The 17,653-nt window shown below is 44.6% G+C and overlaps 1 protein-coding gene across 4 annotated transcripts in view; it reads left to right on the forward strand.

The window, feature by feature from the left end:
* Window positions 1-894: 894 nt before the first annotated feature.
* Window positions 895-17,653, forward strand: part of fbrsl1 (fibrosin-like 1) — a 272,295-nt gene continuing 255,536 nt past the window's right edge. For all 4 annotated transcript variants that reach the window (XM_078285060.1, XM_078285058.1, XM_078285057.1 and 1 more), the window contains exon 1: window positions 895-2,306. In XM_078285060.1, coding sequence (XP_078141186.1) covers window positions 2,004-2,306 — 303 coding nt within the window. In that variant the 5' untranslated portion in view covers window positions 895-2,003. The remainder of the gene's footprint in view (window positions 2,307-17,653) is intronic.

Below are 17,653 nucleotides of genomic sequence, written 5' to 3' on the forward strand. Positions count from 1 at the left end.
GACATTTACAAAGGAGGCACGGTTTCCCTGACTCCTCTACCTTGTCATTTCATAACAGTAAACATTACCAGGAATAAAGTACTTTCAGTTGTAGTCACACATATTCTAGTCTAGGGTAGCGGTTCCCAAACTTTTGGCATGTCGAGGACATGCAAAACATATGACTGACAGACCCCCATTTGATTACATTTTGTCCCAAGGACCCCCCATCCGAGAAGACGTATGTCGTATGTGATTTAGAAAAGAATTGCGTAACTGTCTATTGTGTAGGTGGAGTGACAGCCACAGACCGAAACCTATAATCAGAATAGTTGTTTTACAATCAGTCATTAGTCAGTATACAGTCATCTCTATGACTGGTGATTGAAATTACAGAGAAATGACACTATTCCTCTTTTTGCTCGGGACCCCCTGAAACCCACAGAAAGACCCCCTGGGGGTCCCACGTGCCCCACTGGGTTTAAGCACTGCCAAGTTTAAGGAATCCAAAGTATTGCAAAAAAGCTATATTTAGAATGCACTCATGGAATTTAAAAGTTTCAATCTGAAAATGAGACTATGAATGAGCTTTTCCACCAACACACACCACAGTGCATTACGGCTCGCAGTGACTGATCTGAGAGCAAAGAGAGTGATGACGGCCAACGCCAGCGTGGTCAGAATGGAGAAGCTGTCAAAGCCCTTGACAGATGAGTGCGCGCACCAGCATTTCTAACGGTGACAGCGACAACAGTCAGTGGGGGGAACGCGTGATGTGGCATCGGCGCTGGCAGACAGACTAAAATAGTGCCTCTGTGACAAAGTGAGAGAGAATGAGTTCTTTTTTTTTTTTTTTTTCTTTTTCTTTTTTTTTTTTTTTTTACACCAGCTTCCTTCCTATGGTAAATTGCAGGCCAGGGGTGGCGGAAATACGTCAGTTATGTGGGTTCTCAGAAGCTTTTACTGTGTCTCTTAATTTCGGATGAAGGGAATAAGAGAAGGGGGAAGAGGAGATTTTAATCACTCCTGTCGCTTTAAGGACATTTATCAAAGCCTTATTATGCGAATAGAAAATACCACGAGCCGCTGAGCGACTGAGCAACCAAGGGACGGATTGGAGTGGATTTATAGGAAACTTCACATTATCTAAACTGGAATAGACCGCTTTCGAGCCCGATGGAGTTTGATTACACAGTGGATGGCTGTCTTGTTCGGACGGATCGGATCATTTAGGAAATATTGCGCATAAGTAGCCGCCAGACTTGGGATCCCTGCCCCTGACGCGCATAGAGGAATACGGCTTAAAACTTGTCAATGCCTATAGGATTATTCACCCGTTTACCAGCCGCAATCGATACGTACTGGTCCACCGGGGTGTGCGTGCTTTTTTCCCGGACGGATATTTCTCCCGAGCTCTTTATTTGACAGCCTTGGATCATGGATTGGGGTGGTGGAAAACAACAACGGGCAGCGACATGATTTCTCTGCGCTGTCTGCGGTATGCAGCGAGGTTAGGCTTTAACGTCGGCTGTTATTATTCCGATGCAACAAAAGTTCCGAAGCGAGTGTAATGCGTGGATTTCCACTGTTTCGCCGTTTTTGCACCTGCTTTCACGGAGAACGCGTCGACATAGTGCAGATTCGTGACAAAATAACGCGTGGAATCCGCGTCGCTTTGCTTTCTCTCTCTAGATATATATTTATATATATATCGCCTGCATGGGATACTTGAACATTCGCTTATTGGGGAGGCTTATACTCAAGGTCATTGAGTGGTATTAGCCTATATTTGCGTTGTTATTTACACACTCACACACACACATACACACCCCTATCTTCTCGTTATAGCGCAGGCTACAATTCTCAGTCCAGTGTGTATTTGTTATTACAGGGTGCAGCGACCATTTAGGCGAGCATACACTGTGGAGTGACACACACACACACACACACACACACACACACACACACACACACACACACACACACACACATCTTTTCTGACATTGCAACCCTTTTCTAACAACATGGATGGGAAATTGAAGCAGGGTCGGAGATGCCGGTCCAAGCGGGAGAGGGTGCGGAGGTTGCGGGAGGCAGGGAGCAGAGACGCCCGCAGCCCCGACCCCAACTCCTCCTGCTCCGACAGGGAGGGACACAGTCCGGGGAGGGACGCCGCCTCCCTGCCCGGCAAAAAGGCTCCGCACCCCGCAGCCGCCGCCAGAGCCCCGCGTCCCCCCCGGAGGAAGAGACGCGAGTCCAGCTCTCAGGAGGAGGATATCATTGATGGATTTGCTATCGCCAGTTTCATCAGCCTGGACCGTCTGGAGGTAAGGAGGATCATTACCTATATACTGTATGTATGCATATGGACGCTGTCGGCTTCATCAGTGGTGTGGTTCTCAAAGTGGGGGTCCTTGATGCCCCCACACCCCTCCAGCAACATGAGGACTAGTCTCATTTAATTCACTAGAGATGCTCCCAAATTAGAGAATGGATGACTATTCTAATCATATGTTTAACTCTCAACACTGTGTAGACCAGTGGTTATCAAACTGAGGTCCAGGGGGCCTTAGGGGTAAAGATGAGTAGTCTAATCATAAGTGTCACTCTCACCGCTATTATCCCCCCAGGTACAGCGCAGACAGCTACACTATTCAACAATAACAAAAATGTTCCCATATGGGGTTAACTGGGACAAAACCCTATCAATTGGGGCCCCATGGGGCCTAATGTGTGTCTATTCAGGGTCCTTGACATGAACATGTTTGAGAACCACTGCCGCACGCGACTCTGTTTGCATAATGTCATAAGTTCAAGGCTTGGTTAATGAGATGTGATTCACTGGCAGCATATGGTTTGTTAAGGAAAATAAACAGGTGCTGCTCTGCTGTGTTGTTTGCTCTGGTGTTCGGCATGGCCCTGGCTTGGGCTTTTCTATTCTTATGCGCTACCAGTTGTCAGTGCACTCCTGACATCTTGCTCTTTGATAACCTGTCTATTGCACCAGTCAGCTGTAACAGGCTACATCACAGGCAGATAACTCTATTTATATCATCAGTGTCTGGCATGTGTGATGTTTGAGGATTGATTTCGGGAAGAAAGGAGGTTCTCTTGTGACATCCTCTCATCTCTTTTATCTCATTATGTTCCAAATGATAAATAAAACATTGTTCCCTCTGGGACACCAGACTGACTGACAAGGCAGGCAGTTCTTTTTTCCCCAATGCTTATACTGGGGATAGTAGTCCTCATTATTGTCGTTGTAATGTGAATCAGTAGCTTTAATAAACCTAGCTAAGGCCATAATACATATCCTCTGAGGTTAGTGTGTTCCAACATGATGACACCATTTAACAGTCAAACCAGGAGCCACTTCATTTCACTGACGGCCTCCCATGTAGGCTTAGCTGTGGCACTAATCAGCCATGATTGACACTTGCCTCCTACATAGTGGGTAGTCAGTATAATAACATGGTAGAATGCACATTTGCGGTACACTAATAGCGTGACACATCTTGTCCAGTGGCTCATCTGGATACAAAGGGTGAACGGAGGATTCACTGACTTGGAGCTAGTCATCAATTTGCCACCTCCCATCTGTTAACAAGTTTAACCTGTCCGGGTCATCAGTAATTATATTGCTATTCCATTTAGCCCGGCCCTTCATGGTACTTAGAGTGGGTGTGAAAGCAGATAGGGTTGAAAAGAGGGGGGAAGTGTGTGTGTGTATGAGTGTATGAGGATAAAGGCTACTATACAAATTTCACAGCAAAAATGTAAATTATCATACAGCTACTAATATTACACCTCATAAAATCCTATAGTGATGCCATAGCAAATTTTGAAAATACCATAAAGTAGGATAAAACCTCTATAAACTCACTATAGAGTCCCTATAGGAATACTATTGCAATGTTTCATTACGCTTGTAATTGCTTGTGTTTGTGGTCAGATGTGCATGAAATGTGTGTGTGTGTGTGAGCGCCCATGTATGGATTGGCATGAGTGTAGTGCACTGTGATTTTATGTGTGAGTATGGCTGCCCTTGGCGCTGTGCGGCTGCCACTGTATATCCTGACAGCTGCTGACTATGAAAGACTTTGAGGATGTCACAGCAGCAAAGTGCTTTCTACTGGCATCATCCGCCAGCATGGTGGTGTCTCCGCTGCTGTCAACACGACGCCCTGCCCCACTGACATCTAGGAATACCCTCCAGTCTATTTTCTTTTTTAAAGAAAATGTTACCCCTTAAAAGTAGGACTACTCTCCCTTTGTGTTTTAGTACGCTCCTATTTTAATTTTACACATTCTCTAGCCGTTTTCTCACTGCCTCGCATGAATACAGAGGAAACACTGTACTCTACCTGGTAGCTTATGTTTCAAGGCCAAGCAAATGAGGCATGATGCAGCTCGGTGTGAAATGATACTCACATGGCAGCTACTTGTTGGTAATTGGTCTGATTTGCATGCAAATGGACTGCGGTTATTAAATGATGTTGCTGGATCTGGTACAATTACGTGAAGGGCTGAGCGCGGTTCTGTGTTTTTCCGCGCCTTGATTTCCCTGCATGTGGCGACAATAACAAGCACAACACTTTTACTTTTGTGTCATACTGTAAGTAACAACACATCCAATCCAATCCAATCACATTCAGGTAATAAGCTGCATCGGTTTGGCCGTTTCACCGCTCTGTAACGTCAGTGCTTTTACATTTTTCAGACAGTGAGTGAATTACAGTACTTGAAAATACTATTTGCATCGGTCATTACACTTTCACCTAACAGTGTGTGCTTGAGTGGAGCTCATCACCTCTGGTGCCTGCGCTAATTGCTTATCAATTATCCAGAGGACACAGCAGCATTTAGCCAGAGAATAGCACTGACCTATTGCATCGTGCTCTGATAGGCCCGCAGTGGCGTCGGTGGAGGGAGTGTGTGGCCCTCTTGACCTCTCAAGAGTGACTGATGGCCAACGCGGCTGTGTTTATGGCGGGCCGTACAGCGGGGCTACTGTCTCATTAGCACTCCTCCGACATCAATATCCCGTCCTCCCAGAGTTCAACGAGCCCGCATGGTCAACATGCCCCTGCTTACTCTCTCTCTTTCTTTTAAGCTGCATTTAAGTCCTTTGCTGCTCTCTAAAGCACAGTAGTAATCAGTGACATTTTTGTGTAAATTTGTGTAAATTGTGTAAAATTCTCTTTTGCCAATTGATAAAACACAATAGGGATTCTAGCTACAGCCAGTTCATGAAAGCTTTTCCATTTGCTGTTCTAAACACCCGGTGTCTGGCAGGTTTTTCTTGGGAAAAATCCTCTGGTGCACAAGAAGTGATGCGTTTTATGTTTCTGATTCGTTTGGAATAAATAGAAGAACTGAAGGGCGCCTCAGAAATAGTTTTTGAGGAAGGGAGAGTCTTAATCATTCTCACTCCCGCCTAGGTTTTCTCAGGCTGTTTGGGGATTCAAACCGGACGCCTTAGTGTCACCTTTGGGTTACCGTCACCCTCATATGACTGTCCTACCTGAGAGTCTGTAGCTTCTGTCTGTTCATGTGAGCCCGAGGTGACGGGCTTCTCTCAGTCAGAGCACTTTGACTCCAAACACACTCGGTCGGCGTTGTTGATATTTCAGCTTTGCATTGATAGGATCACGCTCCCCTGATGAAGGCTTAGGCTGTACGGCGGTCTCGCCTGCTCCCATAACCTATTTCATTACAGCCGAAAGCAATTTGCGGCAGCGGCCGCATTTGATTACAGCGTGTTTATTTGCTTTGAATCCCCCCGTTTCTCATAGGAAAGCCGCTTACTTACCTGTGCAAATCGACCATACAAACACAGCCGTCCCGCTTTGTCACGGCCACCTTATTGTGATTAGAAGAATTTTAGGGATGATTCAGCAATGATTTGAGGAATGTCAGCACTCTCTGTGTTGTCGGTGGTCACAAGGAGAAAGGGAAAACCTTGTAAGTCCAGTTTTCATATGTTTTTTCTTGGATCGAAGGATTACACGATCCCCTATGGGTTGAGAAACTGTTTTGTCCTTTTGGCTCGTGTAACCCCTTGAAAACTCATGGTACAATTCAAAAAAATGCATGCCCATCATTCTAATAATGAGGCCATTATTCCTTTTTTTTGCTGAAAAGTTGACTTCACTGAGATGTGAGGTTTTCACCTGACAGCAGCGCTATAAAACAATTACTCATCGCAGCCTAACCCCTCCAGAAGTCTCCCTGTGGGTATCAAACGAGTGAGCTGATAATAAAATGACACAATTATCCATCTGTCACAGCAGTAATAAGATGTTTGATTTGCTCCCTTTGCTCTGTGAGTGACGTCGGAGTGGCAAATCCCCTCTCGCTAATCCGCAATCCTTCTGTTCATCTGCTTTAACATGAATTTACAGATTTGTTTGGGTTTTTCGTTCCACAGCATGAGTTCAAATGCACCCTAATGGGGATTTAGGTTTAGTTGATTTAGTGATATTGCACAATGTCAAGGGCGTGGAGCCGATGGGCCGTGCGGTTTTGGCCAAAATGAGTTTCATAAATAGAAGCTCTTGATGAGATCTACATCTAACTTTTTGTTATCCTTTATTTTCCCAGGGAAGATTTGCTAAGCGCACATGCTCTTTTTCAGCATCGCCCTGTTTTACAGACCGTCACACTCATCATCTGCTGTTGGCCTTTTGAGAAATTTGGGGGTTCTCTCCCTTGCAACTTCTTTTTCTCCACCCATATTTTACACGATTCTCAAAATTTTACCCAGTGCCAAGATGCAGTACATAAATCCTGGCATAAGGCCTCAAGCTGAAGATCTGTCAGAAAGATTTCTAGTTTTTGCCTTGTTTCTTCTTGCAGCCCTCTGGATCAAGTCATATTCATGACTTGCTGTCCTGAAACAGACAGCATTGTTAGCACTCAGATGGCACCCTGTGTTCCCTATTAGCAGCTAACACCAGTACAGCTAACACTCAGGACTGGTGTTCTGTCAAATGAAGACGTTTGGAGTCAGAACCGCTTTATTCACCAAGTGTAATAAATGAGCAGGAGTCCGTCCTGGTAGCACTGATTTAGAGATTCATCGGCACTTTCTGAGTTCCGATTACATGAGTTTTAGGCTGATTGTAGCCACAAAAATGATCTTGTAGTCTGTGAGGTTGAAGAACTTTCATCTCTTGCCTCTTGATCCACTTGGGAACATCAGGATTATTTGCGTTTATGTATTTTATGACTCAAATCTTGATCTTCCAGTGTGAGCTGCTCAACATCTCAAATCTGAACTGAGACTGCAGAAGGAAAAAATACAGCAGCAAGTTGTTCCGCCTCCATGTGTATTTTGTTGCTCTGTAGCAGTGTGAGATTTCGTGCTTTCTTCGGATTGTGGGGTTGCGTGGCGTGAAAACCTGGGTAGTGTGAAAACCCCATCTTTTCCTTGTCGTCAAGTGTGTGAGCCTCTGCGATGCAAGAAGAAAACAGCCGGTCATTAAGTGTGTGATGTTCACTCTCTTCACAGTGTGTCCCCGGCCTTCCGGAACACAGTGCAAATTGATACAGTCGAAGCTAATGCTGCGGCAGTTGTTGCTGTATGAAGATGTCTCGGCTCCATGGTGAGGCGGCGCATTTGTTGCAGGGGTTGCAGCAATCTTGCTCCGTGTTTTCCCCTGCCTGGCGGTGATAGCGCTGTGCATCATATGCCAGCGCTGACAAACAACTCCGGCTTTAATTAACAAGGCAGCCCCCCCGAGGCTCCGCTGCTCATTGGCCGACGCGTCCCGTGGAGAGAGGTTCCTTAATGCCGATGGGACGTCCCCCCGGCCCCGGCTCTCTCACTAACTGTCACACACTGTGGAGCTGATACATGCACGGTCACGAGCTCTCTCGCACACACATAGACACACGCAAACACAGGATTGAACCCCCACAGTGCACCTGTCCAAACCATCGACCAATGACCTAAATATATCCACCCAAGGAAGGCTCTGTTACCATCTGAGTGGAAGTGTGTCGATGTGTATCTGGGGGGGGATGGGAATTGCTTCCTCAGCCTCCGGTACAATATTATCACAATACTTGAGCAGCAGTACAATTCGACTTGCATTTTAGGCATTTAGCTGACTTCAAATGAGTGCAGCGGGAGAATCGGCTGAAATCCCCAACATTACAAGCAACCATTAAGACGGAATGGAAGGATCAAAGCCATAGCAGCTCAGACAATAGATGTAAGAAATATATGTCCCTTGGATATTCACGCGTAACTTGAATATATCATGCTAGGTAGAGTAATAAGAACCAGTAATAGGAACCAATAGCAAGGAGTGCAAGAATGCAGATGCTTTTCTTAATTTCCGAGCACTGCTATGTGTTTTATAAGGGCATTCTGGTCCTGAATAGTCCTTTTTGAGCAGCTGTCAGTTGAGATGTCACTCCACAGCCTGACAGTGTGAACCCACCATCAGCTGCAAAACCTCAGAATCACAGCCTCTTTGTTTCCAGGTGCAGTGAATTCACAAAGAATCGCTGCAATGAGCGCACACAGCGACATGGCTGACACATACTAAGTGACACAGAAAAGCACGTGGGCAGCTCGTCGCGGGCCTATATAATCCATTTCCTGGTCGTCTTTCCGAGCTGTCCTCCGTCTTCCTGTCTCAATGTTTTCACTGCGGTGAACGACAGGATGTAATTACGCCGTGATTAAGATGCTGTCTCCGAGCCTGAGATGGATTAGGAAGCTGCCCCCGTTCAAAAGTTTTCCGGTGATTCTCCACTGCCGCATTGTGCCCCCCTTATGCCTCTCATAACCAGTCTCTGGCTCCTAGACCGCTTGATGAACGAGCGTTATTAAATGTTCACAAAAGACATTTCATTTTAGCAGCTCGAGAAAAAGAAATTCTTTGGAGATAACTTCATAATAATCGTATTTGTCATTCAGCCGAAGTATTTTCCAGCCCTGTGATTTTGGTTCTATATAATGCCGCACTTGGCCGCGGAAGCTAGAAATGAATGACTAGCAAACGAGTGCTGTGAAGGATTTACAATAAAAATAATGAAACCTAAGTAGAGAGGGAACTCTTAAGTGGCTCATTAAGTAATGGCTGTTTTCCTTTTCAGCCGTAGCCTTCACTGACAGAGAGCAAAGAGAGAGCTCTGAAAAGCTGGCTGGCTGGCTCTCGCCCTCACATCATCTCTCAAGCCGAATCCCTTTTCAACGTTTTGTTTGTGCGCGAGGGCAGGAGTCATTTTTTCCGGCTCCCTGGACTCGCTCGGCGCAAAGGTCTGCCGACTGGTCTTGCCAAGTCAAGTGTTTGTAAAACTCACCCGCTAATCATTTCAGCGACGCTCTCTGGCAGCCCAAGGTGAACGCTTCAGGATGGAGTGGCGGCACGTGCTACTTAACACAAAAAGCCCTAGTAACTGACATCGCTTTCATGTAGAGAATCATGCTTCTATATACTGTAGCGGCATACATACACAGGCTATCTAGACGTTTAATCAAGTCAAACTTCCGACTTTTTAAGGCCTTTTCAATGTTTGCAATGCCATTTAGAATAAGATATGAAAACAATTTAAAGGAAAAACAGCAGGCCAAGAAACCCCAACATTTTTTTTACCCTCCAAGACTTAAAATGCTCTATTTTGCTGCATCCTTGAGTTCTCGAGTTAGAATCTAATTGAAAACACTCCACTCTCCAGGACCTGCAGACACCCTGATACAAATGTCACAGGGAGGATGGCACAACGCGGTAACGCTGGCACAGATCTGAAGTCGTTAAATCACTGCGCAGATCACAGATCGGCCTCCACTCGGCGCGGCCGTGATTTCGAGGAGGGCCGCGCTTTCAAAGGCATGACTCACGCCGTCGTGACATTGCGTGGAGTCTCGGTGCATGTTTTCTTAATAAACCGCTCTTGGTGTGAAAGCAATTAGCGTTAACAGTTGTCGACATGCTCTTCTGCTAGCGACACTCGCTACCAACACCGGCTCTGAGGGGAATAGTCTTTATAGGCCAAGTGATGCTGACAATAATTACTCGGCACTCGACTCCCCGCTCTGAAATAAGATATGGAAATATGGTACTCTGCCATTTATTATAGCTTATTGTCTGTTGGTGTGTTGATTTTATTCACAGCAGTCAGCCATGCTTGTCCTTTGCATGCGCGCGTGTGCATGCGCAATCGTGAACGTGCGCATGTGTGTTTATGTTGGTGTGGGTGCGAACAAAGCCAAATAAGGACTGTTGCTTCAGTGTATTGTGTGATAGCTTTGGCAGCCATATAATAAGCCGTGGCCAAGATAATAGCGCTTAGATAAGAGGGTGGTTATGCAATGTGGAATCTCTCTCCTTCCCACCGCCACTTCTATTCCATTCACTGTCTGGGTGACATTTGCCTGACAACTCAAGGCTGAGCCGCCACGCCGCATGTTGCCGTTGAGATGAAGCGCCTCGTCGCCTGTCGCTCTTGGAAATCAGGAATCTGAGTCACTACATTCGCCGTGTACAGTGAATCTAGAGGAATTTGTCATCGGTTGACATAAGTGGAGAGACATATTGATTACACTGACACGTGACTGGGTTGCGCTGTATGTACTGACACTTGTGTTGGGACAACAGGACCTCATATACAGGGCAGAAGGAGAGTGTAAGGCGTACTATGGACTTGGGTTAGACCAATATATTGGTATTTTGGTCTGATGCAGTTTGTTTACGTTACTTATTTATTGTAGAATTGATCAATACTACACTGGTTGTCTATGGGAAGTCCTTAACCTGAACTGATTCTAATTCGACATTTTGATCAGATTCCATACACTTATGCATGCATACATTCTTCTTGTTTTTGTTAATATAATCATCATCAGTAGTAGTAGTAGTAGTAGTAGTTGGATCATCCTGGGCTTTAGTGGAGAGTTTTAGTGTCCCATGGTCTAAATGCTGTTTCAGAGGCTTTTCCACCCTGACAAGAATACAATTCTGAGGGAAAATCTAAACCCTCGTGAATTTTTTGGCATGAAATTGGTCCAATTTAAACATAATATCCACTATGGGCAACTTCAATCCAAAAGTACTGGCACTGGAATTGGCCTTCAAAAACCCACATTGGTCAAATCTTAGAATGGAAAGTATATACAGTATACATTCAAATGTGGACCGTTGAGAGTTTTGTAAATAATAGGTGTCTTTGAATCTACCGTTAGAGACTTGAAACCTGGATTTATTTTGACAGGAAAATGCTCTGACAGTTTTGTTTGGTACTCCTCTGTACAAGATGTCATCAGTTTTTTAACAGGCTCGGCTCGCGGCCCGTTCTGACAGCGCTCATTTTATGGATCCTCAAAATGTCCATGAATGTCGGCGTTGCGGCTCTGTGCTCAGCGGGGTGAAGAGAGAGAATGTAGTGCCTGGAAATGTTATGGGATATATAATAAGGAATACGCAATGTAGCCACTGCACTAAAACCTGTAAAGCAAGATGGGCAAGACAGAGCGCTGTCACATGCAGTGGGATTCGGCTGACAGATCTGTCAAGGAGAAGCATCTTCAGAGTTCCTCTCCTCTCTCTCTGTCTATCCTCTCTCTGTGTCTCTGTTTTTTCTTTTTCCTCACGGACGGCACGTACATCTACCGACTCTACTTTAGCCTTTTTTTTTTTTTTTTTTTGTGCTGCTCCCACAGGTTGAGGTTGTTTACCCGTAGATCAAAGGCAGAAAAATGCATCTGCTCTCCTCTCGCAAACGGGCCACACAGCTCATTTCAGAGAGGCCACTTTGTCAGTGCATCTAAAACGAGGACACACACTGAAAGCCAGCAGGGCTTTACCCAAGGCGTGGAATGAGATCAAAATTACACACACACACACGCACACACACACACACTCGGGCGCAGACCGAGCACAAGGCCAGTTGTTGAGTCAATAAAGAAAACAGGCAGTGTGTGAGAGCGAGAGAACATAAACAGCACTCTACCAGGCTACTGTTTGCATTCCACATCTCTCGGTCTCCGAGCACTACAGCTGCTTTAGCCGTGTGTGGTTGAAACACCGCTTAGGGTTAGACTGATATAATGATTTGTCGATATTGTCCTTTTATTAGTCATACTCCGCTTTATTTTATAGTCATCTGTTTTGGTTTCTCTTGGAAGAGCAGCCAGAATAATAGGCTGCAAATGTATCATGTAGCACAGGGGTTGATCATTTTTTAATACTGATACTGGTTCTTACTGGTTCTCCTTTCTTGATACTTCTGTTTCCTTACATTTTCTGGTTTTGTATGTAAAATCAGACCACACTTACTTAATTTCCTCAGTACAAATTTTCATCATCAAGAAGTTTTTATTCTTCCTTGTTTTAAGGAATTTGTCCGGTGCGCATGCTAACACTTTAGCATAGGGTATTTTAGCTAATTGTAGGTGATTAGCATTATCCAAAGTTGGTGTAGGTTTTTATGCTATGGCCTGTAGATTCATAACCGGAAATTCATAATCTGAAAACCAAATCTCAATCTTTATCATTAGTGAAGTCCATTACGAAGCTGTCTGGCTAACTTCACTCAATTCCTTTGTGAACAAAACAAGTTACGAAGTCTTGTGGGAAGAGAGATGTTCTGCCATTAAAAGTGTATTCTTTTTGTTGAATTTTATGTCTATTTTACCTTAACAAGCCTGTTATTTTCAGATATGTCAGTAAAATTAACTATCCAGCCTTAGAGCTGCTACAAGTTCTCATTTTTTCACTTGTAGGATAATGCTAGTCGGCAACAATTCACATACTGTATGCTAAAGTGTTAGCATGTGCACCGGACAGAGCTATCTACTAGAGACAGATGATTTTGGTGCCAATTCTCTCATAAAATATTGGGTACGGTGACCAATGTACCAAAAAAAGTCAGAGTAAATCTTTAAGGAATTATCAAGGAATTATCACTATACCTTTTGCGGCCTTAGAAGTGCCACCAAAAATAGGTACGGTACCAGTTTTCAGTAGCTAGCCCCGCATCACACCGATGATTAGCCTACGTTTTGATTTCCACTTCTCAGAGATCACAGCAGGCAGGCAGGACGAGCCACGCTGCCTATCTGTAGCCACGTAGGAGGTAAGCATCCATTACACCCCCCCCACCCCCCAACACGGAGTCAAACGAGAACCCAACACCTCGGAGCCACTTCGCTATCAGCTGTTAATGAGACGCTTTGTGCGAATGAATACCATCCCTCTCTTCCAGTCGGTCTCACCTTCAGCTCTCTTAAATGAGCCGCGGGTGTGAGGTGAGCACAGGGCAGAGAGACACACAGAGAGAGAGAGAATAAAGAAGATAGAGAGCTGGAAAGCGATAGAGTTGCAGAAAGAGAGCGAGGGAGTGTGTGGGGGGGTGGGGGGGGTGGGGGGGGTGGAGGGTGTTTGAGAGGTGGTTAGTATTCCAGCTTCCTGCTTAATTGCTTCCTGGCAGCAGAGGTGGGCTCCTGCTCACTACATAAATCCCCCTATTTTCATTTATCTGCTCCAGGTGTTGATGAAACAATTCCCCCACTGGATAATCATATTTCCCCTTCTCGCCTGCCAAGACGCTGAGAGGGAGACACCCCCCCCCCACACACACACACACACACGCACAGGCGCACACACACTACCAGATCTGCATGTGTGTGAATGACTCTCCTTGGCGTTTCAATTTGCACAATAATACAAGGGGAGGGAAAAGAAGCTGCGCGCACTGACAGGCTACGCAGAGGGGGTGGAGGGGGTGTGTGTATGTGTGAGTGTGTATGTGTATGAGTGAGTGCACGTTGTGTGTATGTATATGTGTGTGTGGGCTAGCAGGGTGCCATGTGTGGGCTAGCAGGGTGCCACCCAGAGCATAGCAGCCAATCAGTCTGACAACCAGTCAGCAAGTCAGTCAGTCAGTCAGTCAGTCCAATAAGCAAGCCAGTCAGTGAGACAGTAAGTCACCTAGTCAGTTAGTTAATGAGTCAGTTAGTCAGACAATCAGTCAGTAAGTCCGTTAGCAAGTCACTCAGTCATCAAGTTATTAAGTCAGTCAATCAGCCAGTCAGTCATCCAGTTATTAAGTCAGTCAATCAGCCAGTCAGTCAGCAAGTTATTAAGTCAGTCAATCAGCCAGTTACTCAGTCAGTCAGTAAGTCAGTCAGTCACAAACCCCAGAAACAGGAGTACTTGGAATGCTGGGAGTGCTGGGAGTTAGGTGGCAGAATGCAGTGGCCTCAGCATATTTATCCATCGCTGGTTGTTTACTCAAAGATCTTTTATCCTGACTGTAATTTGACATTATTATATGTTCTCTGTGGAGGAAAATGACTTGATTTGAAAGGTTTCATTCTGAAATTAGATATCTGCCATTTAAAAAAAAAAGTGGTACTCTTTCGGTACTCTTACAAAAGAGTGGCATTCATACTAAACAGTTGTTTGCAGAAAGTTAAAACAAATAACTGTTTTGTTGATAACTTGTTTGCAGACTGGAACATATGTATTTTGAAGATACTGAAAAATGAGCTTCAGTCAGTGGGTTTTTTCCAAAATGGAGAGATGAAATTTGTTCCTTGCACCTCCCCTTGTCATTTTTTCCCCCTGTTACTGTTGACTGACATGACATAAAGCAGTGTTTTACAACTGGCAGAACAAGGTTGTATTTCCAGTAGCTGCCAGTCATTTGGTTAGCCTCTGGCATTACCTTTATCAGTTCCTAAGCCAATAAACGTACCTGAGGGTCACAGAGCTCTGGAGGCCTTTCCAATCCTCTGTAGCTGCAGGTAGAAATACTAAAACCAAGGACAGGCTTGGTTGTGTGTGCTGTTGAATAGGCACAAGGTTGTACTGTATCTTAATACAGCTATATAAATAAACAGGCTTGAACTTGAACTTAACATATCCTGATGGGAATCCACATAAAGGCATGTTGCTTGCTTCACGCAGCAGTATTATGAAGAATTTGTGTTGGAAATACTGTAATAAAAGATCTTTTTGAATAAAAGCCACACCATGACAATTCCATTAAAAACAAAAACAGACATCCCCTAAAGTGTGGTCTGCTTTGGAAAAGTCAACGTATTATTGTTATACCGTTAAAATAGTAATATTTATGAATATGGTCGAGACTTAATAGGCACCATTAGTATCTGTGTGATTCTTTATTGACCCTTAGGGGGGAATTCATCTTTCCCCCCTGCTTAGGGAGGTCAAAGTGCAGAGCAACGCCCCAGGAGCCCATAGGGATTCAGGGTCAGACCCTTGTAGTCACGGGGCATCAAACCTAGGACCCTCCAGCTACAGGACAGTCGTACTAACCACTAGACCACCCTGCCGTCATGACCTGCCCAGAACTGTCATGAACCAGTCAGATCCAACTAGTTATTTATTGGCCTTGCAACCAGATACATGGCAGGAATTCACAGCAGACAAAAGGGCAAAGTGAGCTAATGTGTGTTTGGGGGCCCTACGGCAAAACAGCAGGCATTGTTCGCTGCGGAAGGCACAATGGTTTTTCTGTTCAAAACCAGCACAAGTGAAAGCTTGTCAGAAGCAAGGAAAGCCAGGGGGAGAAGACAGAGGGAGAGAGGAAAAACATGCACTCCAGAAACCAAACATGTTACAGCGCTAGCTACGGCTACGCTAACCTGGAAGTCACCGCGGTCGAGCGAGCCGCCTGGAGTTTGGGCAGTTGGCCTCGCTCCATCGCTCTCTCTCTCTCTTTGTAACTTTCTGTTTCCTTTCCGCCTTATGTGTCACCTTTTCTCTCTCTCTCTTCTGCATCTTTGGCTGCTTTTTTTGTAGAAAAAGTGCAGTCTTGACCCCATTTTGCCCTGATAAATATACTGACTGTTTATCTTTTACACTACTATCTACTACACTGGTTGTCTATGGGAAGCCCTTAAAGGATAATGCCGGTGTTTTTTAATGCATTGCTTACCGTCAACAAATCCTATGAAAATAACAAAATCAACAATGCGTTTGCTCTACTCCGCTCTACTGTTACTTTCTGACTTCCCATGTACCGTTTTTAGCCTTCAACCCGGAAGTCATTGGCGCCATTGTAAGCTAAAAACCTTGAAATACAGCTCACAAAGACATAGTTTCAATTTTAAAAATCGCTAACTGTTACCACAAAAAGTCAGACTGTTGTAGTTATTACCAAATCAAATTCAAATGGGAACAAATTCTTCATTACACCGGGGACTATTTTCGGTGCTACGGAACTACTTTCCTGAGATCGCAAACGTCTTTACAGCCGGCTTATTAAGTTGTTTGAGGAAAAAGTCGGCTGGCCCGGTGCATCGAGATGATGAAATATGTTGCCCAGAGCAACGGCATGGCTCTTTGACGTGTTTTTTTAATACAATGGAGTTCTATGGCTGCTGGGACATGGCTGCACTGGGCACCGGCTACACGGCCGAGATTTGCTGGCAAAACAAAATCATTGCTGATTTTGTTATTTTCATAGGATTTGTTGACGGTAAGCAATGCATTAAAAAACACCGGCCTTATCCTTTAACCTGAATAAATTATAATGGAACATTTTGAAGAGATTACACACACGTATACATGATTATAAACTTTTAAGATATTGACTATCTGTGCAAAATATTGGCTATTGGCAGCTGCAGTCCAAAAATATCAGTATCATCCTTCAAAAACCCATATGGGTCAAAACCCTAGATAATATGAATAAACAGTTACGTGACACGCACTTCTGTAATGTCAGACGCTCTATTCAACTGGTGATGGCGAATGGCATTACATTTATATTGTAAAATACAATGTAGGTTGCATAAACCAAAAATAGATATATGCATGTTTGTTGCATAAATCACTGGTTTGGGTTGCTGTGTATTTTTTTGACCAATGAAAGAAAAGACTGCCTGTATTGGCTTTGGCCATGGAGACAGAGAGAGCCAATCAGCTGCTTACATAGCGTCAAACCCTGCCTTCTCTTCACTGTCATTGGTTGGCTAGTAAAAAAGAAAAAGCCTCTAGAAACTTCTCTCAGCTCTGCTTAAAAACATGAGTTATAGTTTTCCAAAGTGTCTGCTTCCCATTCACTTTATAGTAAAGAAAGAAGAGGAGTGGTGTTAACACTATCTCTCCATATCTATATGTTGTTCTTGTTGACTCAAAACAAGCTAACTTTCCAGGAAGTGGAAAAAAAAAACTGTTTTCGTCAGTGGTTAACACACTGTAATGTCACGGTTTGTAGAGATTTTGGGTCAGATACATCGCCAGTAATCCCAAAATACCACAATTTAATAAACAAGTTGTTCAAATGGAGTTATGAGTGCTGCGTGTTGTAAAGTTTATCTGACAGTCATGATTTATTTCTCTCTCTCTCTCTTCTCTCTCTTTCTCTATCTGTCTCTCTCTATGTATCGTCACAGTTCAATTACATGAACTTTTCTGGAAGCTGCTGTCTTATCACTTTCCAATATGTTGTTGGGAAGGAGTGCAGCCCGCCGTTGCTAGCGCTACCGCTACCGCTACCTAGCTAACCTGCTCCTCGTCTGTTTTGCCCAGCGTCAGGCCCTAGCCCTGCTAACCACGTCCTTCGCAGGAGTGGAAACCAGCTATCATTTATCTGCGTATAAGCCGGCGGTATCTAGTGCACAACTCTGTTGGGTTGAAATAGGGTATAGTGGAAAAGGCCAAATCTCACCTCTGTGGAAATGAGCTAT

The sequence above is a fragment of the Centroberyx gerrardi genome, chromosome 8 (assembly GCF_048128805.1).
Source record: "Centroberyx gerrardi isolate f3 chromosome 8, fCenGer3.hap1.cur.20231027, whole genome shotgun sequence".
NCBI lineage: Eukaryota > Metazoa > Chordata > Actinopteri > Beryciformes > Berycidae > Centroberyx > Centroberyx gerrardi.